The 23,988-nt window shown below is 45.7% G+C and overlaps 1 protein-coding gene across 3 annotated transcripts in view; it reads left to right on the forward strand.

Moving 5' to 3' along the window:
- The window catches only part of HSPH1 (heat shock protein family H (Hsp110) member 1), a 30,176-nt gene extending 24,998 nt beyond the window's left edge, over window positions 1–5,178 (forward strand). For all 3 annotated transcript variants that reach the window (XM_002720572.4, XM_008273527.4, XM_008273526.4), the window contains 6 exons: window positions 193–330; window positions 1,165–1,290; window positions 3,094–3,201; window positions 3,289–3,408; window positions 3,613–3,774; window positions 4,270–5,178. In XM_002720572.4, the coding sequence (XP_002720618.3) occupies window positions 193–330; window positions 1,165–1,290; window positions 3,094–3,201; window positions 3,289–3,408; window positions 3,613–3,774; window positions 4,270–4,476 (861 nt within the window). In that variant the 3' untranslated portion in view covers window positions 4,477–5,178. The remainder of the gene's footprint in view (window positions 1–192; window positions 331–1,164; window positions 1,291–3,093; window positions 3,202–3,288; window positions 3,409–3,612; window positions 3,775–4,269) is intronic.
- Window positions 5,179–23,988: the final 18,810 nt, after the last annotated feature.

The following is a 23,988-nucleotide window of genomic DNA, read 5'->3' on the forward strand; positions in this document are numbered from 1 at the left end:
ATATTTAGGTTTAATTACAACCTTGATTTAAAATGGTCAGTGGGAAATGCCACCTTTCAGTTTTTTATGATTTTAGAGATTTTATTTTTGCCTAAGTCATCAGTAAGTATGATAGAGAGATTTTTTGTTTGTTTGTTTGTCAATGATTGCTTAAGAATTTCTCTGTTTTTGTTTTTACTCTCCTTCCTTAAGGCAAATGAAAAGAAAGTTGACCAGCCTCCAGAAGCTAAAAAACCCAAAATAAAGGTGGTGAATGTTGAGCTACCTATTGAAGCCAACTTGGTCTGGCAGTTAGGGAAAGATCTTCTTAACATGTATATTGAGACAGAGGTAAGCACTTAAATAAAAGTATTTAATTATGGAATATACTTCTTCTTGGCCCTGTTATCTAAATCTTCAATAGATAATGACTATAATTCTGATCCATATCCCAAGTTTTATATGGTTTTATGGATAGGATAATAAAGTGTACGCTATAGATTGACTTCTCAATTTTTAGCATTTTGTTCACCACTTTTTGTCTTTGAGAGGCCTATGCCATAGATTCTTTTACTTGTCATAAAATTGCCAAGTTCTTGTGAAGAAATTGGATGACAATATTTCCTAGTTCAGAACGCAACACAGTGGAATCTCCAAGTACAAAAGATATTTCTATTAAAATAACATGTTGTTTTGTAGTCTGGAACTCTAAAATAACACATGGACTAATTGAGATTCTGTTTCCCTAAAATATAAGGAGGAGGAAACACTACATTTAAAAATTGACCACTAACTTGCAGTCCATTCATTTATTTTTGTTTTAAAAACATAGCGGCAGAGTTGTGTAACCGTTACATACTAGCCATTGGTAGTCCCAGTGTGAGACAAACATGCATCTACAAACCAGAAAACAAATTTATAAGTAAGCATTGGAATGGCTTATTTTCACTTGGTATTAAATCTGAAACATAAACCTTATGTTTTATTAAAAAAAAACTTTAGTATGTGTCTTTGGAAAAAGAGCTTTTTAGAATTTGTAGGAAGGGTCTTAAGGGGTAAAAATGAAAACTGTTACCACATTTTTTTTGTACGGACATGAATTTTTTTTTCTTTAACACTAGACTCTAGTTAAAGCTTAATTTGAGTTGTTTGAAGATTGGAATAACTTTTACTGTTTCCTTACAGGGTAAAATGATCATGCAGGATAAATTGGAAAAAGAAAGAAATGATGCTAAAAATGCAGTAGAGGAGTATGTGTATGAGTTCAGGGACAAGCTGTGTGGACCATATGAAAAGTTTATATGTGAGCAGGTATGTTTCAGGGCTTTGTTTTTACTTTGGTAGTCTCATGTAAATGTTTAAGAATCAAAACTGACATTCAGGCCTCTAGTAGATTATGTAACTTGTACTTCAAAAATTGTTTAGACAAAGTCATAGAGCAAGCACAGTAGTAGTGAAGCATTTCGTTTGATTCTAGTTTACCCCAATAACTTTTAGATTGAGCATCCAGAAGAGAGACCCTGGTAGACATTTACTGTTATGCAGGGCTAAAAAAAAAAAAAAAGTATCAAGTCTTCAGAAACTTTCATTTATTGGGACCGTTGTTGAGATGCAGTGAGTTACGCCGCTGCTTGTGGCACCCAGCATCACATATCAGAACACCCATTGCTCTGCTCCTCATCCAGTCTTCTACTAATGTGCATGGGAAGGCAGCAGAGGATGACCTAGGTGCTTGGGTCCTGCCACCCATGTTGGAGACTAGGATGAGTTCCTGGCTCCTGGTTTTGGCTTGGCCCAGACCTGGCTGTTGCAGTTATTTGGGGAGTGAACCAATGGATGGAAGATCTGTCTCTCCCTTTCCCTGTTACTGTGCCTTTTGAATAAATATATCTTTAATATTTTTAAAAACTTTCATTTTATTTGAAAATCAGAGAGATAAAAAGAAATAGATGGAGGGAGATCTTCTATTTGCTGGTTCAGTACCCAAGTTCCTGCAACAGCCATGGCTGGGCCAGGCCAAAGCCAGGAAGCTGGAACTCAGTCTGGGTCTCCCACATGGGTAACAGGCACCCAGTTAATTTGAGCTGTCATTTTTGTCTTCCAAGGGTACCAGTTAGGAAGCTGGATTGCAAGCAGGTAACTTAACTTGAGCCATGTACTCTGATGATACAGGTTATGGATGACCCAAGTAGCAGCATAACCACTGCACTAAATCTGTAGACTTTGTGTTTTAGTGAGATTGCTTTCTGGACAGCTTTTTGTCATTGTTTTATCCCATAATAAGACTTATTTAGCCTGTCATTACAGAGGTAATTAAGGACCGTCACTCCACTTAACCTTTTCCTTGACTCCCAGTCAGTATGCTTGAAAGTAAATCCCAGAAACCTAACTGAAAGGTGGGACTTGGGAACAGATGGGCTAGGTGGGAATCTTGGCTGGTTTTGAGATTAATTCTTAAGTTGAAAGTCAGTTACACTTCAGTTGCGTGTCTGCTTTAGTCCTAAGATTCTTTGGCTGCCTTGTAATGGTCAGTTGGTAGTCCTGCCCTGACATTGCCTAGTTTTCTTGTGGTTGGGATTCTGAAGTTAGGGATGACTCAACCCAGCTAGATCTTGAAAGGTAAGAGTAAGAAGATCAGAACTTACATGAATTAGTTAGGAGTGAGTTTTTTTCATGTGTTCTGTGATGGGATTACCAACTTGTATACCTTCCTTCCTTCCCTTTCAGTATTTATTAGTTACAAGAGTGAATAGAAGGTTCCTAATCAAGATCTAGAGAGTAGGGAAAAATTATTCTCCCATAACAAAAACATTTCAATATGTATATTAACTATACTTGGACTTCTAAGATACAATACTGTGTATCAGTAGAAGCAGCTTACTAAAAACTCTCAAAGGTCCTTATGTAGTAAGAGAAGCCAGTCAGTCTCTCATGTTAAATATTAAATGGAGCTAATAGTAGCAGAGAGACATTTCTCACTGAAGAGAATCCAACCAGAATACCTTCCTAGATTAGATCAGCTACCTGGTGTTTGATTTAGAGATTCTCTTTTTGTTTTATTGTAAAATGTTCTGAAATAAGATTGTCATTAATGTTTTCATATTTTGTATAAAGGATCATCAAAATTTTTTGAGACTCCTCACAGAGACTGAAGACTGGCTGTATGAAGAAGGAGAGGACCAAGCTAAACAAGCATATGTTGACAAGTTGGAAGAGTTAATGGTAGGCCCTTCTTCCCTCCTAAAAGGTAGTATTTAAAACTATAGGTTTTTAAGTGATTACTATATTTGTTAACTTATTATATTTTAGAAAATTGGCACTCCAGTTAAAGTCCGATTTCAAGAAGCTAAAGAGAGGCCAAAAATGTTTGAAGAACTGGGACAGAGATTGCAGCACTATGCCAAGATAGCAGCTGACTTCCGCAATAAGGTGAGCCAGGCTTTGTGTATGTGCTAAGGAAGTTACCCTAGATTTTAATAAGCTAATGTTGAAGCTGATTTTGGTCGTGAATAAATATTATTAAGTGAGAAATTTGGGTTGCTAAGCGTTTCATTTGAAATTCTGGGAAAGTTGGATCAAATTAGATATTTCTGTAAATACTTAATTCTGTAGAGTGACTGTGGTTCTGTTTAGGATGAGAAATACAACCATATTGATGAGTCTGAAATGAAAAAGGTGGAGAAGTCTGTAAATGAAGTGATGGAGTGGATGAATAATGTTATGAATGCTCAGGCTAAAAAGAGTCTTGATCAAGATCCTGTTGTACGTGCTCAGGAAATTAAAGCAAAAATCAAGGTGAGTGTTAACTGGGTCATGTTTCTGCTGGGTTTTCTTCCAGACTCAAGTTGGTAATCTTCTGAAATTTAAATATAGCCCTTTTTCCTGTAAGTCTTTTACCTCATCCTTATGAGGACTGGTTTTCTTGGTGGTCATTGTTACTGTCACAAAATATGCAAGACCTTGGAAGTTTCTGTTACATTTCCATTCATTCAGTTGAACAAACATATTTGCTGAGCCCCTGTTGTGTGCCAGCACTTGTTCTATGAGGTATGATATTCATTGTAGAGAGTATACTTCCTGTGACCCCGTGGAACTCATTTTTAGTGAGTTTCTGAGACCAGCAATATGCAAGTGTATGCCAAGCCCTTTAGGTCAGCTGTAATGAGAAAATGAAATTCTTTGATATGTGACAGGAGTTGATGTAACATATTAGGTCAGGTGTGTGGGGCAGTAGTTGAAAATTAACTGGATGGATCTGAGTTAATCTGATGACTAGTTTTGTTTTCTTAGGAATTGAACAATGCTTGTGAACCCGTCGTAACACAACCCAAACCAAAAATTGAATCACCTAAATTGGAAAGAACTCCTAATGGCCCAAATCTTGATAAAAAGGAAGAAGATTTAGAAGGCAAAAATAATTTTGGTGCTGAACCTCCACATCAGAATGGGGAATGTTACCCTAACGAGAAGAGTTCAGTTAATATGGACTTGGACTAGATAACATTAAGTTGGCTTATTCCTTCAATTAATAAGATATTTTTGCCATAGTATGTGACTCTACATAACATACTGAGACTATTTATATTTTCTTTTTTAAGGATGTTTAGAAACTTTGTGTATTATATGGAAAAAGAAAAAAGCTTCAAGTCTGTAGTCTTTATGATCCTAAAAGGGAAAATTGCCTTGGTGACTTTCAGATTCCTGTGGAATTGTGAATTCATACTAAGCTTCTGTGCAGTATTACCATTTGCATCACTGAGGATGAAACTGACTTCTGTCTTTCGGAGAATAGAACCAAATTGTACTGCTTGTTCAAGGGGGTTGTGGCTAAAATCTTTTAAGCATTTGTTCTTGCCAAGGTAGTTTTCTTGTATTTTGCTCTCCATTGTAGCATGTGTGTGGATGTGGATGTTTATAAACAAGACTAAGTCTGATTTCATAAGGGCTTTCTAAAGTTAACTCAGTCCAATAGACTATGACTTTTTGCTTTGACATTGTTAAAAATTCATTGAGTAAAACAAAAGCTAGTGAAATATGTTAGCAGCATGCATAACAAAAAACTTTAAAATTGTATCTCTCACTATCCATTACATTGTCATGTGAAGATGTAAAAAGGAAGAAATGTTGATTCTGTTGTAACTGCTGGTGGAAATTTGATGAGCTTTAAAATAAAGTTCATCTTAAGGTGTCATTTCTAAACAGTTGGTTTTGTTGCTGATTTAAAAGTGGAAGGGGGAGCTCAGTTATTGTAGCAGAAATGATACTGCTGTGAAAAATCCAGTTTTCCTTTCTTGCTGCTGCTTGCATGTGCTCATTTCTAAGTGGAAATGACTTTTGAAAGGAAAGTAGTATATGCTTATGACATTGAAAAAATTTTTTGTAATAGAAAATGAATAAACATAATTTCACCACCCAGGGAAAAAACCGCTGTTAGCATCAAATATCTTTCCAGGTCTTTTCTCCTGAACACATAACCCCATGGATGGATGTGTCTAAGTGTAGATGGATATGTTTAGACTTTTCAAGGCAGGAGCTGTGAGCCATGAACTCAATCCAGGCTTCCCACATGAGTCATAGAAACCCAGTTGAGCTATAACTGTTGCCTCCCAGGTTCTGCATTGCCAGCAGCCAGAGCCAGAGGTGGAATCCAGGTAATGGGGTAAGAGGAACAGATGTCTTAACTGCCAGGGCTAACTGCCTGCACCTACCCCCTGGGCTGTTTTTAGTAAATACAGCTTTTCAATAAATACAGTCAGATGATAGAACATCACAGCTGTGGTGAGTTCCATTGGAAAAACAAATGGAGAAAGGTAGCTGCTGCCTCTGGTTGGATTACCTTGTTTCTCATGCTTTTGCTATTCAAAATATTGCTGCACTGAGTCTTTTGGCTTTTTTTTTTCTTTTTTCTCAGTACCAGTAAGTCTTGATATATTCATTGTATTTTCCCAGAGAAAGGAGAAGGGATGGGGGAGAGTCAGCATTATGTGTAACAAAGCGATTAGAAAATGGGAAAGGAAATACCCAGTTCAGCATAAATCAACCTTCAAATAAACACACCCCAGTGATGAGGGGAAGGGGTTAGGAAAGAACAGACAGCAGCTTCCCCCCCTTCTCCCACCCCTCCATAAATTCAAGACTTCACACAGAGCTTTGGTTTTAGCAGTACATAATCTTGTGGCCACTTTGACATAAGTTTCTTGCACCTGCATAAAAGTTCCTAAATGACTTGGATGTCCATCCACAGCCCCCTATATGGCCTCCAAACCCTGCTTTCTACAACGAAGGTACCCAGTAGCTTTTCTTTGAGGTGCAAATTGAGTTTTGATCCATCCAAATATGTTAGTCTTAAGTCTTAAGGCCATGAATCACATCAAAAAATGGTCTTGACAAAGAAAGTTGGGAATGGAGGTTTCCCATTTTCTTCAGGACTTCATGAACCATTTAAATGTGTGGAGACACTCCAAGAATTAAATGTTTACATTTGGTGTGTAGGTTTCCTTTTGTGAATGGGGGATTGGAGAAGAGGATAGGGTAGGAGTCAAATTTTAAGGATAGAAGATTCAAAATAGGATAGGGGAAGGGGAACACGAAAGTTGGTTTCAGATCCCCACTTCAAGAAGAGGGATCCCCAAACTCGGATCCTTTTGCCTCGTGCATCACCTGTCAGAGATGCTTTGGCTTTTTTTCCCTCAATACAAAAAAGTTTGTAAACCATAAAATCTCAAAAGAACATGGAGAAAGACCAACACATTATATTTACACAACTAGGCCACCTAGCAATCACCGACAGAGAGTCTCAGTGAAGTCCTACAAAGCCAAGACAAATAGAATAAATAAAGGGGGCCAGCATTTGGGGGAGACAGGAACCCAGAACCAGACGCACACCACCCTCTGTTACACTTGTCTCATTTCAATCCAGTGAGGTAGGTTTGCAGTGACCTTAGCATGTAAATGAAACCCCATTTTTCTCCTTCAGTTAACACGTTAGAGAAATCACTACAGTCACAGGGCTGGATACTGGCTCCGGACACCACCGAGGTCCTCACTTATGGGTCTCCCTGGAAGCCAAGAATTTGGGAAGGTTTTTTTTTTTTTTTTTTTTTGACAGAGTAGACAGAAACAGAGAGAAAGGTCTTCCTTTTTCCGTTGGTTCACCCCCCAAATGGCCGCTGCGGCCAGTGCACCGTGCCTATCCAAGGTGCTTCTGGTCTCCCATGCAGGTGCAGGGCCCAAGCACTTGGGCCATCCTCCACTGCACTCCCGGCCACAGCAGAGAGCTGGACTGCAAGAGGAGCAACCGGGACAGAATCCGGTGCCCCGACCAGGACTAGAACCCGGGGTGCCAGCGCTGCAGGTGGAGGATTAGCCTATTGAACTGTGGTGCCGGCCCAGGATTTTTAGTCTTAATGTTTCTGTCCCTGGACAGCACAGGATGGGTACAGGGTTTTTTGTTTTTTGTTGTTTTTTTTTTTTTTTTTAAGATTTATTTCATTTGAAAGAGTTAGAGCGGTAGAAACAGAGAGGTCTTCCATCCACTAGTTCACTCCCCAGATGAGCCGATCCAAAGCCAGGAGCTTCTTCCAGGTCTCCCACGTGGGTGCCGGGGCCCAAGGACTTGGGCCATCTTCTGTTTTCCCAGGCCACAGCAGAGGGCTGGATCAGAAGAGGAGCAGCAGGGACTAGAATTGGCGCCCATATGGGATGCTGGCGCTTCAGGCCGGGGTGTTAACCCGCTGCACCACAGCGTCAGCCCCTGGGCATATTGGTCTTCAAACTCATCTTTAGCAGCCCACATTTTTTCAGACAGGTATATACACACACACACCCTGTTGTGTGTAGTAGGCCTAACCTAATCTGGTGAAGGATGGCTCTGTTACGTGAAGTGAAAGATCCATGTCCTAGGATCAGGCAACGCCAACCATGGCTTCCTCCCTGGGTTCAGCCTCTCTAACTTTCCTGCACCACCTTTTCCTGTTCAGACATTTTCAGTCTCAGGAGGAGGAGATCAAGTCATGGGGCAATCCCATTAACACCTTGTCTCCCATGAAACATGTTAAAGGTGGAGGGGGTTTCAAGAGGACAATAATGCAAAAAAGCCAATTCCAGCTGGCAAAATGAGGTAGTTCAATAGGTGGTACACTCCAAATAGTTGCTCTCCATGGTGACAAAAACAACAAAAAGCCTGCCTGCTATGCCAACCTGGAGCTGCTGCAGACATCCCTGAGATCGCGCATGTACCGGAGAACACAGTGCAGGAATTAAAATATACAGAAATACAAAACCAGAATATTCATATTAAGAAAAACAAGTTCAAATGCACAAGATACATTGTTCACACACAGGGCAGTTGGCATCCTGGAGAAAGTGAGACCCAAAGTGCAATTATCCAAGGGAGCAAATAAATAAATCACATTGCCCAGAATGGGGTAGGAGTGAGCTTAGTAGCAGCAGGTCTAAGACTGTTGCCCTAGCCACCCTTTTTGCCGGTCATCACACCCATTGCTTGGGACAGTTCCCAGTACCCTGTCCCAGGATCAAATTAGGAGGAAACAAGATGTGGAATGGAAAACCGTGCCTTACTCCTGAGACATCCTCTGCCACAGAATGTAGTGGTTTGTGGGTAGGGTCCAGTGATCTGGTCCCACAACCAATATTCTCACCCTGGTGAGGGAAGTATTCTATATACTTCCTTGAAAGGAAAACAACATCCCCATCCAGGCATCCCCCCTCCAAGAAACCCTTCATTTAAGGCATCCAAACTTCATACATTTCATAAGTACAACTTTAGAAACATGGTGATTCTTCCCACAATACCCACTTTCCCACCCCCCTCCTCCCTCTCCTATCCCCATTCTTATTTTTTACTAAGATCTATCTATTTTCAATGAACTTTATACACATATGATTAACTGTATGTTAAGAGTTCAACAATGGGCCGGCGCCATGGCTCAATAGGCTAATCCTCCGCCTTGCAGCGCCGGCACACCGGGTTCTAGTCCCGGTCGGGGTGCCAGATTCTGTCCCGGTTGCCCCTCTTCCAGGCCAGCTCTCTGCTATGGTCCGGGAGTGCAATGGAGGATGGCCCAAGTGCTTGGGCCATGCACCCGCATGGGAGACCAGGAGAAACACCTGGCTCCTGCCTTCGGATCAGCGCAATGCGCCGGCTGCTGCGCGCTGGCCGCGGCGGCCATTGGAGGATGAACCAACGGCAAAGGAAGCCCTTTCTCTCTGTCTCTCTCTCTCACTGTCCACTCTGCCTTTCAAAAAAAAAAAAAAAGAAAAAAAAGAAAAAAAGAAAAAAGAAATATGTTGAAAAAAAAAAGAGTTCAACAAATAGTATGAAAAAAAAACTTCCTCAACAGTTGAGACAAGGCCAGTTCAAGTCGTTGCTTCTCAAAGTGTCAATTTCACTTCTGTAGATTACCTTTTAGGTGCCCTATTAGCTATCACAGGTCAGGGAAAACATATGGAATTTGTCCTTTTGGGACTGGCTTATTTCACTAAGTATGATATTTTCCAGTCTCATCCATTTTGTTGCAAACAAACGGATTTCATTTTTTTTTTACTTCTGTGTAGTATTCCATAATGCACATATCCCATAACTTTTTTATATAGTCTTCAATTGACAGGCATTTGGGTTGGTTCCACATCTTAGCTATTGTGAATTGAGCTACAATAAACATGGGGGTACAGAAAACTCTTTCATATACTGATTTCATTTCCCTTGGGTAAATTCCCAGGAGTGGGATGGCTGGGTCATATGATAGGTCTATATTCAGATTTCTGAGGTATCTCCATACTGTCTTACATAGTAATGTAAACTGGTAAAGCCACCAACAGTAGATTAGGGTACTTTTTCCCCCACATCCTCACCAGCATTTGTTGTTTGTTGCTTTCTGTATGAAAGCCATTCTAACTGGATGAGGTGAAACTTCATTGTGGTTTTGGTACGCATTTCCATTTCCCTGAAGGCTAGTAATTGATTTGCATTTCCCTGATGGCTAGCATTTTTTCATGTGTCTGTTGGCCATTTGTATTTCCTCTTTTGAAAAATGTCTGTTTAAGTCCTTTGCCCATTTCTTCACTGGGTTGTTTTGTTGTTGTTGAGTTTCTTGATCTCTTTATATATTCTGATTATTAATCTTTTATCAATTGCATAGTTTGCAGATAAATTCTCCCACTCTTCACTTTGCTGAATGTTTCTTTTGCAGTACAGAAGCTTCTCAATTTGATGTAATCCCATTTGTCAATTTTGAGTTTGATCGCCTGTGCCTCTGGGGTCTTTTCCAAACTCTTTGCCTATGCTAATGTCTTGCAGGGTTTCCCCAATGTTCTCTAATATTGGATGGCATCAAGTTGTAGATTTAGGTCTTTAATCCATTTTAAGCAGATTTTTTGTGTAAGGTGTGAGGTAGGGGTCTTGCTTCATTCTGCATGTGGAAATCTAGTTTTCCTAGCAGCATTTGAAGAGCCTGTCCTTGCTCCAGGGATTGGTTTTAGTTCCTTGGTCAAAAGTAAGTTGGTTGTAGGTGCTTAGATTGATTTCTGGCATTTTTATTCTGTTCCATTGGTCCATCTGTGTTTTTTTTTTTTTAAGATTTATTTTATTTATTCAAAAGACAGAGTTAGAGAGAGAGGCAGAGACAGAGAGAGAGGTCCTCTATCGCTGGTTCACTCCCCAGATGGCCAAAATGGCCGGAGCTGCGCTGATCTGAAACCAGGAGCCAAGAGCCTCCTCCAGGTCTTCCATGCAGGAGTTGGGCCATCTTCTACTGCTATCCCAGGCCATAGCAGGAAGCTGGATGGGAAGTGGAGCAGCTGGGACTCAAACCAGCACCCATATGGGATGCCAGCGCTTCAGGCCAGGGCTTTAACCTGCTGCATCTCACAGCACCAGCCTCTGTTTTCTTTTTTGTTTTTTAAAGATTTATTTTTTTACACAAGAGATAAGGAGACACACACACACACACACACACAGAGAGAGAGAGAGAGAGAGAGAGAGAGAGGTCTTCCACCCACTGGTTTACTCCCCAGATGGCCACAATGGCTGGAGCTGCGCCAATCCAAAGCCAGGAGCCAGGAGCTTCTTCCAGATCTCCCACATGGGTGTAAGGGCCAAGAACTTGGGCCATCTTCTACTGATTTCCCAAGCCATCTCAGAGAGCTGGAGTGGAAGAGGAGCAGCCGGGACTCGAACCGGCGCCCATATGGGGTGCCGCACTGCAGGTGGCAGCTTTACCTGCTACACCACAGCGCTGGCCCCTATCCATCTGTTTTTGTACCAGTCCCAGGCTGTTTTGATTATAACTGCCCTGCAATATGTCTTGAAATCTAGTATTGTGATTCCTCCGGCTTGGTTTTTGTTGTATAAGATTGCTTTAGCTATTCGGGGTCTTCCATGTTTCCATATGAATTTCAGCATCATTTTTTTTCTATATCTGAGAAGAATGTCCTTGGTACTTTGGTTGGCATTGCATTGAATCTATAAATTGCTTTCAGTAGTATGGACATTTTGATGATATTGATTCTTCCAATCCATGAACATGGAAGATTCTTCCATTTTTTGGTACCGTCTTCTATATCTTTCTTTAATGTTTTGTGATTCTCATCATAGAGATCTTTGACATCGTTGGTTAACTTTATTCCCAAGTATTTGGGTTTTTTAGTAGCCATTGTGTATGGGATTGATCTTAGAAGTTCTTTCTCAGCCATGGCATTGTCTGTGTGTACAAAGGCTGTTGATTTTTGTGCATTGATTTTATATCCTCAGGCAACTTTCTAAAGCTGGGGATTTTGTGCACCTGGCCTCATAGAGGTTACAGGTGATATCCCCACAAACCCCTTATTTGCATTTGGATACAGCATGGTTGGAATTCCTTTGCCTCACTCCTTCCTCTCAGCATGAGAGAAAAAGGGGTGATTGTCGCTCCCCGTCTTCGTGGAGGAACGACACAGGACCCTGCGCTGTTCTTTTGTCTGCTCGGCCCTCCCCGGGTTTGCTGCTGGTTCTTCCCGGGTTGGCTACTGTCCCTTCCACCTCCGTGGAAGGGCGGTTCCCCCTGGCCACTTTCCCCACTTCTGCAGGGGAGCGGCACACCGCCGGCCGGCTCTCTCGGGGGCTGCACAGGTGTTCCCCTTAGATGTTCCTCTTAGATGTTCCTGGTGCATGCCGTCTCTCTCCTCCTTTATAGTCCTCCTCTGCCAATCCCAACTCGGCTGCCCACACGCCGAGTACGCTGCTCTCCTCCAATCAGGAGCAAGTCCTACAGTTTATTGGCTGAACTGGAGGCAGCTGTGTAGAAGCTGTTTTCTTCTCTCCCAGCGCCATATTGTGGGAGAGCAGATGCATAGAATAAGTCTTAATTCCAGTAACAGTATAGTCCGAGTTGCTCTCCACAGGTGATACCGTGTACCCCAGTTTGGGATACGTGGCAGTACCAGCTCCCCTCAGCTCATCCTCTACCCCACTTCATCCACTGTGTGGTTGATGCCTGTTCCTTGAAACTTCCAGGTAGCAGAACAGTCCCCACCCACTGAGGCTCAATTCTGGGCCTCAGGGAGCAGGGCAGGGCAGTGGACCTCTTCTTCATCCTCCCTGGGCCTTCGGGGGCACGAGGCCACCATATGGCTGATGCTCTGGCAGAAGTGGCACTTCTTGGGCTGGGGTGGCAGCTTGCACTCCTTGGCATGATGGTCTGGACCGCCACTGTAGCGCCTGTCTCCCTTTCTTTTGTTGTTATTATTTTTTTATTTGACAGATAGAGTTGAGAGAGACAGAGAGAGAGAGAGAGAAAGGTCTTCCTTCCATTGATTCACCCCCCCAAATGGCCACTACAGCCGGCGCTGTGCCGATCCAAAGCCAGGAGCCAGGTGCTTCCTCCTGGTCTCCCATGTAGGTGCAGGGCCCAAGCACTTGGGCCATCCTCCACTGCCTTCCTGGGCCACAGCAGAGAGCTGGACTGGAAGAGGAGCAACCGGGACTAGAACCCGGCACCCATATGGGATGCTGGCGCCACAGGCAGAGGATTAACCAAGTGAGCCACGGCGCCGGCCCCAAGCACCTTTCTCCTTTAGATCTGGGCTTCCCCGTATTCTTCCCTTGTTCTTTCCACCTCTCGCTGCCAATACAGAACTCCCCACCAGGCCAGGGGCACGGGTGAATTCCTGGTCCTTGGAGGACTTCTTGAAGGTGAACTCCACTGCTTAGTTCTCTTTCAGGCTCCAGAAGCCCTCCACATGCAGCTTACTCTAATGCACAAAGCCATCCACCAGGAGGTTGAATACAACCCCGGGGCAGGTGGTCATGGACAGAAAGCCAAGGCCCATGTACCTGCCCTGTGCAGCAGCTGCCACTCGTCTGCTGTCGGGGCCATGTACCTGCCTTGCTGCAGCCACCTGCAAACTGCTAGTTGGACACAAGACATGGAGCCCAGGATCATTGGCAGGGCCAGTGGCCCCGGGCCCCTAGTCGGACAGCTGCTGGCCCCAGAGAAGCCTGCCCTGAGTCTTAACCTGTCTGGTTATTTCTGAGGACATGTTTCTAATGTTGAGGAGTGGGTTGAGGAGAAGACGTGAGCACTTAGCACAGAGGACCGAGCTGCCCACTAGGGTGTAACAGTTCACTGCTTCCAGGAGAACCACTTCCCCTCTTCGACTGGAGCCGATCTGTATAGAGTAGCTACTCTTTAGTTAGGAAGTCCCAGGTTCTTCACAAAGGGTAACTCATCCGCAAAGCAACCCGCAAGCTTTAGGAATTTACCAGATCACACCAAAGCATCAGTGTTGAAGAAGGACACCCCCCAAACACTCAAATCACTCAGAAGGTAAAGTCCACGCTCATGCCAATCCTAAACCAGGTCACTTGTCTTTGGTATGTCTGGCGTAGAGCTCGCCTTTTAAAAATTTGTGTATTTTTCCTGAATTGCAGTCAAGATTCTCATTTGCAGTGTTTGAATATTTATGCAGGAGGATCTGGCTAAGGATCTTAACCACTTGTCAATTAGCCATTGTTTCCCTGCTGCATAATTTCTTTGAACTCTGTCTTACTGTTTAGAAGGTTTAAAGGTTTATGTGCTCTGCAGTTTTGCTTACATTTGCTATTTTTGAATGCAGTTCAGTATACGTTTACACTTCGAGAAGTGAAGACAGGTTAGTGAGCCGTCTGCAATGGGGAAGCTCATTAAAACAAGACAAAGCAATAGAAATATGAATGGCGAAATATTTTCCCCTTCTACTCCAAAATAGAACCTGATGATAAGGGAGGAAGTGTCTTTTTTTAATTGTAAAATTTCTTTATTATTTGTTTAATTTAAAAAATTAGTATCACTACAGAGCAAGCAGTATTTCAAAAAAAATACCTGATTATAGTTTGAAGACTTTAGAACTCTGAGTTTGGATATGGGAAAAACATGTTAATCACTTTTTTTTTTTTTTTTTTTGACAGACAGAGTTAGAGAGTGAGAGAGAAACAGAGAGAAAGGTCTTCCTTCCATAGGTTCACCCCGTGCCGATCCAAAACCAGGAGCCAGGTACTCCTCCTGGTCTCCCATGTGGGTGCAGGGCCCAAGCACTTGGGCCATCCTCCACTGCCTTCCCGGGCCACAGCAGAGAGCTGGACTGGAAGAGGAGCAACCGGGACAGAATGCGGCATCCCGACCAGGACTAGAACCGGGGGTGCCGGCGCTGCAGGCGGATGATTACCCAAGTGAGCCGCAGCGCTGGCCAATCACTTTATAATACATATTAATAGGCACTGGGATTGTGGCATTGGGGGTCCTGGTTATACTGCTTCAGATCCAGCTTCCTGTTAATATGCCTGGTAAGGCAGTAGAAGATAGCCCAAGTGCTTGGGCCCCTGCACCCACCCACATGGGAAGACAGCATAGAGTTTCTGGCTCCTGACTTTGTCCTGACCCAGATCTTGGTATTTTGGCTAGTTGAGGGGTGAGCCAGCAGATGGAAAAATTCAACCCCCCTCTCCCCACCCTCAACCTCCATCTTTTGCCTTTCAAATAAATAAATCTTAAACGAAACCATACTATAGCTCAAACAATTGGGATACATATCTAGCACTCACGGAATCCCCAGGACGTGCACCAGTTTGAGTAAATGCTGTGTTTAACAAAGAGGAGGTTTACATTTAATTTTCACTTAAGTTGTCACTTTTGTGACAGTATTTTTAAAAATTTCTAGTAATGGGGCAGGCACTTTGGCCTAGCAGGTAAAGCTGCTGCCTGCAGTGCCGGCATCTCATATGGGCCCAGTTCAAGTCCCTGCTGCTCCACTTCTGATCCAGCTCTCTGCTGTGGCCTGGGAAAGGAGTAGAAGATGGCCCAAGTGCTTGGGCCCCTATGCCCACGTGGGAGACCCGGAAGAAGCTCCTGGTTCCTGGCTTCGAATTGGCGCAGCTCTGGCCATTGCAGCCAACTGGGGAGTGAACCAGCGGATGGAAGATTTTTCTATCTGCTTCTTCCTCTGCCTCTCTCTAACTCTCCTTTCAAATACATAAATAAATCTTTTTAAAAAATGATTAGTGATTCTAGTACTATTACTAAACAGAGATGAACTTTGAGCCAAGTTCCTCATGAATGTTGGTTACATCTGAGCAACAATTAATTTAACTGGGTAAAATCCCTAATGTTTACTTGATTTTTATTATTGATACTTAGTAAAAAAAAAACAAAACAAAACAAAAAAAAACAGGTGTTTAGCTTAGTGGTTAAAATGCACACATCCCACATAAGAGTAACTGGGTTTGATAGGGAGTTTTTGTTTTTTGCTTTATTTACTTATTTAAAGGCAGAGTTGGAGAGAAAGAGAGCTTCCACCTGCTGGTTCACTCCCTACACAGCCGCTATAGCTGGGACTCCAGTCCTGCTTGCAGGGACCCTAGCACTCAGGCCGTCTTCCACTGCTTTCCTAGGTACCTTAGCAGGGAGCTGGATCAGAAGTGGAGCCACCAGGACTCAAACCTGCGCCCATATAGGATGCTGCCACAATGCTAGCCTGCTGCTAGATTTAGAACTGGCTACAGCTCTGACTCCGACATGATGCTACTGCAGACCCTGAGAGGTCGCAGGTAATGGTTTACGTAAGTGGGTTCCTGCCACCCATGGGGGAGGTCTGGATTGAGTTCCCAGCTTCATCTCTAGCTCAGCTCCAGCAGCTACAGGATTTCGGAGAGTGAACAGGTGCATAGGAGCGCTCTGTCTCTGGACAAGAACTCGGAGCGAGAGATTGATATTTCAAAGTATTGCTTAGTTTTGGGGTCAGTTAAGCTCTGCCAGTCTGCAGGATGAGGAGAAATGCTTCCCTTTGCCAGCCTGGGGGACTTCCTAAAGGACAGCCGGTCAGAACTCTTTTTGAGTAGGTGTTAGTATGTGGTTTGTGAATACCATAGGCACGTGTGACATATTTGAAAGCTCCAGGACAATTAGTTTTTCCGGTTACTAGCATCGGCATTGTCTCTGAACTGTACAGCACAGGCCTCTTACAAGTTCTTACTTTGCCTAAGGGCAGGCTGCAGAGCGGAAAGAGCAGCTTGCAGGGTAGGAAAAGATTAATTTTTTGTGGGTTGCTCGGGGGCAAGTGTTTGCGGATTGCAGCGCTATTGACGTCCTGATTGGATAATTCACTGTAGTTGATGTGGGATGTTTACCAGCATCCCTGCACTTGCCCTCAGACGCTGGGTAGCATGCCAGTTGTGACGACCAGAGATGTCCTTCAGAACTGCTCTAAGACTTGTGCTTCAATAACACACAAGGAAGTAAACTGGTCCCGATGTGATGCCTACCAGTGATCCGGCAGTAATCCTCTTAGGAGGGCATTCTCTCTCCTGTCTTACATACAGGAGGGACAATCAGGTGAGACAACCAGTCTAAGCAGAGCGCTCCATGGCCCATGGTCTCTCTCTGGTAGGAGAGTGGTAAAAGTTGGATGCATCCAGCCCAGATGAAAGTGGACACACACTGACAAAATGCACTTTTGTCCTGGGGCCACTCAAAAATCTGCTCTCTGAAATTACCCACCAAATTCCGCCACGTGGAGATCTGCTGCTTTGTTACCAGGCTGTATCCAGTTTTCCAAACACAAGATTATATGAAACACCAAAGCTTTTCTTTAGCAAATAGAGATTCTTAGTATGGGGGATTTTTTTTTTAATTTTCTTTATTTGTGAGTGAGAAAGAGAAATCCCATCTGCTGGTTGGCTGCCTGCAGTGAGTGGGCCTGGACCAGGACCACAGCCTGCAGTCAGAAGCAGCACACAACTCCTATTTGCTAACAGGAACCCAGTTACTTGAGCCGTCATCACTGTCCTCCCAGGGTCAGCATTAGGAAGCTATCTTCAGCAGCTGAAACTGGCACTGGGACCCGGACACTCGGGTGTCCAGGCTTCTTAATTGCTAAGCTAAACCCCCACTCCCAGGCCAGTGTTAGTTAAGCCCAGCTGAAACCAATATTTTCCTTAAACAAAGAAAGCAGAATGAGAACAAAATATCACTGCATATTAATGCGTCAAAGTGATTATTGTTTCTTGAGGCTTTTATTTATTAGACATAAGTGTATGTCTAGGCTTACTGGGTATTGTGTTTAAAAATGTTTGAGAGACACTAGCTTTGACAATTACAAGTGTTCATTTAAAAAACAATAACCCAAAAAGCTTCCTTTGCATTGAGTATTGGACTAGAAACTGATTTTTTTTTTTTGACAGGCAGAGTGGACAGTGAGAGAGAGAGAGACAGAGAGAAAGGTCTTCCTTTGCCGTTGGTTCACCCTCCAATGGCCGCCACGGCCGGCGCACTGCGGCCGGCGCGCTGTGGCCGGCGCACCGCACTGATCCGATGGCAGGAGCCAGGTACTCATCCTGGTCTTCCATGGGGTGCAGGGCCCAAGCACTTGGGCCATCCTCCACTGCACTCCCGGGCCACAGCAGAGAGCTGGCCTGGAAGAGGGGCAACCGGGACAGAATCTGGCGCCCCGACCGGGACTAGAACCCGGTGTGCCGGCGCCGCAAGGCAGAGGATTAGCCTAGTGAGCCGCGGCGCCGGCCCTAGAAACTGATTCTTAAGCCAAGCTGCAAACTTGAATTTCTCAGGGGCCAATTTTTAAAAACATGGACACCCACCCCCAGAGAGTCCAATTTCATGGTCTGGCACGAGACCTGAGCATCAGCATTTTGCCAGCTTCCCAGGAGAGGAGCCACAGGGCTGTTGATTAGATGTGGAATGTCCTGCGTGATGCCATTGATAGTCCCAGCTCTGAGAATCGGAGATCTCCTTTTCTGCGCGTTGATGGTCTATTCCATGACAGGCTAATCCATTTACACTTTGTACTTAACCTCTGCACACTGGCTACAGGATCAAGTCTCCCAGTTACCCAGCTGCCTCCTACCGCACCCGGTGCTCCACCCTGGAGGAATTTCGCAATTGATGCAAACAGTGACTGTACCTTTCCATCGGCCTGCGCCCTTTGCTGTGTTGGCTTCTGCATCCACCCCCGGAAGGCTGGGGTCCCAGGAGGGATGAGTGCTCTGCAGCCAGTGGGTGGGGCAGTGGGTCTCACTGTGGTGCATTGTGGGGCTGCTGCTTTGAGGGGACTTCCCGCTTCACCACCACCCCCTACCCTGCCCTCATCCTTCGCATCACATCCCAGAGACTTCCTGTCTTTGATTATTAACAAAATAGCAAAAAGTACAGCACACCAAGACTCAAGCCCTCACACACCCAGTCCTGGCCCAGCAGAGTAGGGGGGTGGGTACTTGAGAGTATACAGTGCTTCTGTGTTTGCCCCTCCTTTTAAGATTTATTTATTTATTTGAAAGAGTTACGGGAGGGGGGATATCGATCTTCATCCACTGATCCACTCCCCAACAGCCAGGGCTGGGCCGAGCCGTAGCCAGGAGCTAGGAGCTCCTTCCAGGTCTCCTGCATGGATGCAGGGACTCAAACACTTGGGCCATTCTCTGCTGTTTCCCAAGCACATTAGCAGGGAGCTGATTTGGAAGTGGAGCAACTGGGACTCGAACCAGCACCCATATGGTATGCTGGCATCACAAGCAGTGGCTTTACCTGCTCTGCCACAGAGCTGGCCCCTTGTGCACCTTCTAAGTCACACGTGCCTGGGCTTACAAACTGCAGTGTCACTTTCATGCCTTCGTGTCCCCCTGCTGATGCCCTCTAGAGAGTCAGTTTCTACTGAGTGGAGAAGGTTTACGACGACAGTGGCTACAGAGGCGCTCACCTGTCCACCTCTCCACCTCTCCTCTCCACTTTGGCATGCGATTGTCCCCACCATGGCTGCATGCACCAACACACTGACTTTTAAGTTCCCCCTTTCCCGGTTCCCATGGAGGCTTTTTAAACAGACATGGCAGACTTTTCTTTCAGCCCGGTGAGTGAGTGCCAGCTGCCATGGGTATGTTAATAAAAACCCGAGATGATTTATTAGTGCTGGGGGTGGGGGGTGGGGCTGGAATGCATCTTTGCTGTCTGCTTCTGGGCTTGGGAACATTTTGAAAGCGGGGCGGGGAGGTGCCCTTAGTGTCTCTGGAGAATCACTGACTTCAGAGTGCAGAAGGAGACAGAAATATTTTCTTTCTTTTCTTTTCTTCTTCTTTTTTTTTTAAGATGTTATTTATTTGAGATGCCGGGGCAGAAAGAGAAGTCTTCCATCTGCTGGTTCACTCCCAAGATGGTTGCAACAGCCAGAGCTGCGCTGATCTGAAGCCAGGAGCCAGGAGCTTCCTCTGGGTCTCCCACACGGGTGCAGGAGCTAAAGGACTTGGGCCATCTTCTACTGCTTTCCCAGGCCACAGAAGAGAACGGGATCGGAAGTGGAGCAGCCGGAACTTGAATCGGTGCCCATATGGGATGCCAGCACTGCAGGCGGTGGCTTTACCTGCTCCACCACAGCGCTGGCCCCAGCAATATTTTCAATATTTTCCTATCCCATGTGGGAACTGCTGTCAGGATTTGTGAGTTGTCTGGTTTACCAAGGTTAATATAAATAACAGACACACACACACACACGCACACACACACGCACCGAGTCTTTAAAGAACAGTGATGCTCATTTGGGATTACACAGAGAGCATCACAAGAGGAATCACCCGCGACTGGGAACCACAGCATCGGTGGGAGGCAACTTTGTGGTTCTGGCAGCCTTTCAGGCTTGTTCTTGATAGCAGGCACCTGTGCATGAGGTCACAGCTCCTGGCTTTATAATTATGATTATGATTGGCATTATTATTATTTGGTTGGGGCTTGATACAAGCAATTCCATTCTGACAACATTCACACTAATATGAAAAAATCTCTTTGAAGGTGTCTTAATAATATCCCTTTCCTGCCAAACAACAACAAACACTAACCCAGTTTTGACACTGCCACCTTCCTATTTAGAAAACCTGAATGAATAGCACACAGACCTGTGACTAAGTCACCGAGCCGCCCAGGCCCGCATCCTCACCAGGAAGCTTCACACACGGGGACCTTCTCCCTCCCAGGAAGCCCCTCGTTGACACTGTGCTATTATCAGCTCCCAACCACCTCCCTCCCCAAAATGTCCTTTGCAATACAATCCAAGATTATATACTGCCACCATCAGCTTAACATCTTTTAAATTATGTAAGTTTTGCTTAGAATTTTGAACATTTTACAGCTACCATACATAAGCACTATCGCTAAAGGATAGCTTGATTGGAGGAATTTGCAGGTAGCTCTTTAATATTTGTCGCTCCCCCTCTTCGTGGAGGAACGACACAGGACCCTGCGCTGTTCTTTCGTCTGCTCGGCCCTCCCCGGGTTTGCTGCTGGTTCTTCCCGGGTTGGCTACTATCCCTTCCACCTCCGTGGAAGGGCAGTTCCCCCTGGCCGCATTCCCCACTTCTGCAGGGGAGCGGCACACCGCCGGCCAGCTCTCTCGGGGGCTGCACGGGTTCCCTTAGATGTTCCCCATAGATGTTCCTGGTGCATGCCATCTCTCTCCTCCTTTATAGTCCTCCTCCACCAATCCCAACTCGGCTGCCCACACGCCGAGTACGCTGCTCTCCAATCAGGAGCAAGTCCTACAGTTTATTAGTTGAACTGGAGGCAGCTGTGCGGAAGCTGTTTACTTCTCTCCCAGCACCATATTGTGGGAGAGCAGATGCATAGAATAAGTCTTAATTCGAGTAACTTAGTCTAGTCCGGATTGCTCCCCACAAATACTTTTAATTTTTAAAGATATATTTATTTATTTGAAAGTCAGAGTTACACAGAAAGGCAGAGGCAGAGAGAGAGAGAGAGGTCTTCCATCTGCTGGTTTACTCCCCAAATGTGTACAACAGCCTAGGGTAGGCCAGGCTAAAGCCAGGAGCCAGGAACTCCATTTAGGTCTTCCCTATGGGTGGCAGGTGCAAATATATGGACCATCATCCACTGCCTCCCAGGCACTATAGCAGGAAGCTGGATTGAAAGTACAAACAACAGAAACTTGAACCAGGTACATGGATGCAGGTATCCCAAGCAGTGGCTTAACCCCATGCCTATCCCCACTAAACTGTCCTTAATCCAGCACTTCCCAAACTCATTTCTCCAGGGAACCCCACCCCAGCCCCACCTGGATGCAGACAGTAGAGGATAAGGGTTGGACATGTCCCCGCCCCTCTGTTGATGTACACAGGGACGGGGGAGGAGGCAGGATGCTCGCTGTGCAGGTCAGAGGAAGTGGGGAGGTGCAGAAAGCGGGGCCAGGCCAGGACGATGTCCCATGGTTCACAGCGTGGCCCATTTTCTTCAATCTCTGCCCGACATTAAACGGCACCTGGAGATATCTAACTGGAATTCTGCTGGGCATGATTTATAGAGATGGGTTTTGTTTTGAACACCGCTGACTTCAAATAATGGCATTACTCCCTCAAGGGATTAGTTAGTGGAGGGCACACAGGCCTCAGTGAAACTGCATTAGTGGCAGATCTTTCTGTTAGAATAGTCCCAGGCAGGCTGACTGTGACCAGGGATGCAACTCCCAATCTGTGGTCCTGAAAAAGATTAAAAAAGACCATGTGCATCACTGAAGAGAGAGAAACACACTGTTAAAAAGGGTTATAGGTGGGGCCAGCACTGTGGTGCAGTGGGTTAAGCAGCCATCTGCAGTGTCAGCATCTCATATGGGCCTGCAGTGTGGTTACCCCAACAGGGCGCTGGTTTGAGACCTGGCTGCTCCACTTCCCATCCAGCTCCCTGCTAAGGTGCCTGGAAAAGCAGCAGAGAATGGCCCAAGTACCTGGGCCTCTGCACTCATGTGGGAGACCCAAAGCAAGCTTCTGGCTCCTGGCTCCAGCCTGGCCCAGCCTTGGTTACTGTGGCCATTTGGGGATAGATGGAAGATCTCTGTCTCTCTGTCTCTCTCTCTTTCTGTAACTCTGACTTAGAAATAAATGCATTTTTTAATTAAAGGGTTATAAAAGGCAGTGTGGGAAGGAAGACAGGAGGGAGAGACGGAGGGAAGGGAGGAGCCCAGGAAGACTTGAAGCTGGCCTGTGTGTAGCACAAGCTGCAGAAACCTGGGGAGTGTTGCGGCAGTGTGGCAAGAACTGGTCGCAGAGAGAAAGAGAAAGCAACACGGGGACAGGAGCTGGAAGGAAAATGCTGGTGGGATTTAATGTCCCCTGGGACAGTTTTGCCCATGGGCCTATGAGCCAGTGACTCTCTTTTTGCCCTATTTAGCTTGGGCTTCCTCTGGGTAACCATGAGTCCTGGCAAAGCAGGCCGAGGGCTGGGCTCCAGGCTGGCTGGGTCCAAAAAAGGCCTGGGACACAATCAGGCCACTTAGCCAGGAAGCAAGGCAGCATCTCCCCCACACTGGCAAGAGGGGAGCTCCTGCAAGCCGCCCAGTGAACACCCAGCATCCTTTGCAAAGGGTGGTGTGTCAAGAGCGGATGAGGTCATAGGGGCCTTGGAGCATGGGATTAGAAGAATCTGAGCAGTCAAAGGGCTGTTGGAAGCAGGCTCAGCCCTGATGCTGGTGAGGCCAAGTGTAAATGGGGGCTCAGGATTTAAGCTAAATAAATGTCCGGCCGGCGCCGCGGCTCACTAGGCTAATCCTCTGCCTTGCGGCGCCGGCACTCCAGGTTCTAGTCCCGGTCGGGGCGCCGGATTCTGTCCTGGTTGCCCCTCTTCCAGGCCAGCTCTCTGCTGTGGCTGGGGAGTGCAGTGGAGGATGGCCCAAGTGCTTGGGCCCTGCGCCCCATGGGAGACCAGGATAAGTACCTGGCTCCTGCCATCGGATCAGCACAGCACGCCGGCCGCGGTGGCCATTGGAGGATGAACCAACGGCAAAGGAAGACCTTTCTCTCTGTCTCTCTCTCTCTCACTGTACACTCTGCCTGTCAAAAAAAAAAAAAAAAAGCTAAATGTCAAGCCAACAAATACTTAACCCATGCTGAATGTTCTGTACTTCCGGGTCTGTGGACGTAGGTTGCTTGGAGTACTCAGAGTCCCTGCCCCTGGCTCCCAGTCCCCAGCTCAGCCACCTTCTCCCTCCACCCCTCACTTGTTTCTGCACCTCCGAAAACACCTGCCCCTTAGCCACTTCTCTGGACCTGTGACTGTGTGGTCCTTCCTCTCAGGGCTGGGTCTGGAGGGCGCTGCATGGGCTCTGGACGTGGACTTGAGGCCATCTGAGTGTGGGACTTCCAGATTCCAGGGCCTGGAGGGGGTCCAGAAGCAGATGCCGTTAGTGCATTTCCCCTTACCCCTGCAGACTCCTTGCCCTGCGGGAAGGGGTGTGGCTGGGGCAGAGGTCCCCTTGCCAAGGTGTGAGAGGGGTGCTGGCTATGGTCTGTTCAGAGTGGGCAGCAGTTACTGTAGGCATCAGAATGGGGGTGAGGCCAAGAAGCTTTCTAGTTCTGCAGTCCTGGGCTCTTTGCACCTCCAGGTGGCCCTTTATTCTCAAAATGATGGCTTTGAGTTACAGGAAGAGATTTACTGTCCAGGGTTTGGGGCCAATCTAAGGCTTGAAAGTTGACAT

The sequence above is a fragment of the Oryctolagus cuniculus genome, chromosome 9 (genome assembly GCF_964237555.1).
Source record: "Oryctolagus cuniculus chromosome 9, mOryCun1.1, whole genome shotgun sequence".
In the NCBI taxonomy this organism is placed as follows: domain Eukaryota; kingdom Metazoa; phylum Chordata; class Mammalia; order Lagomorpha; family Leporidae; genus Oryctolagus; species Oryctolagus cuniculus.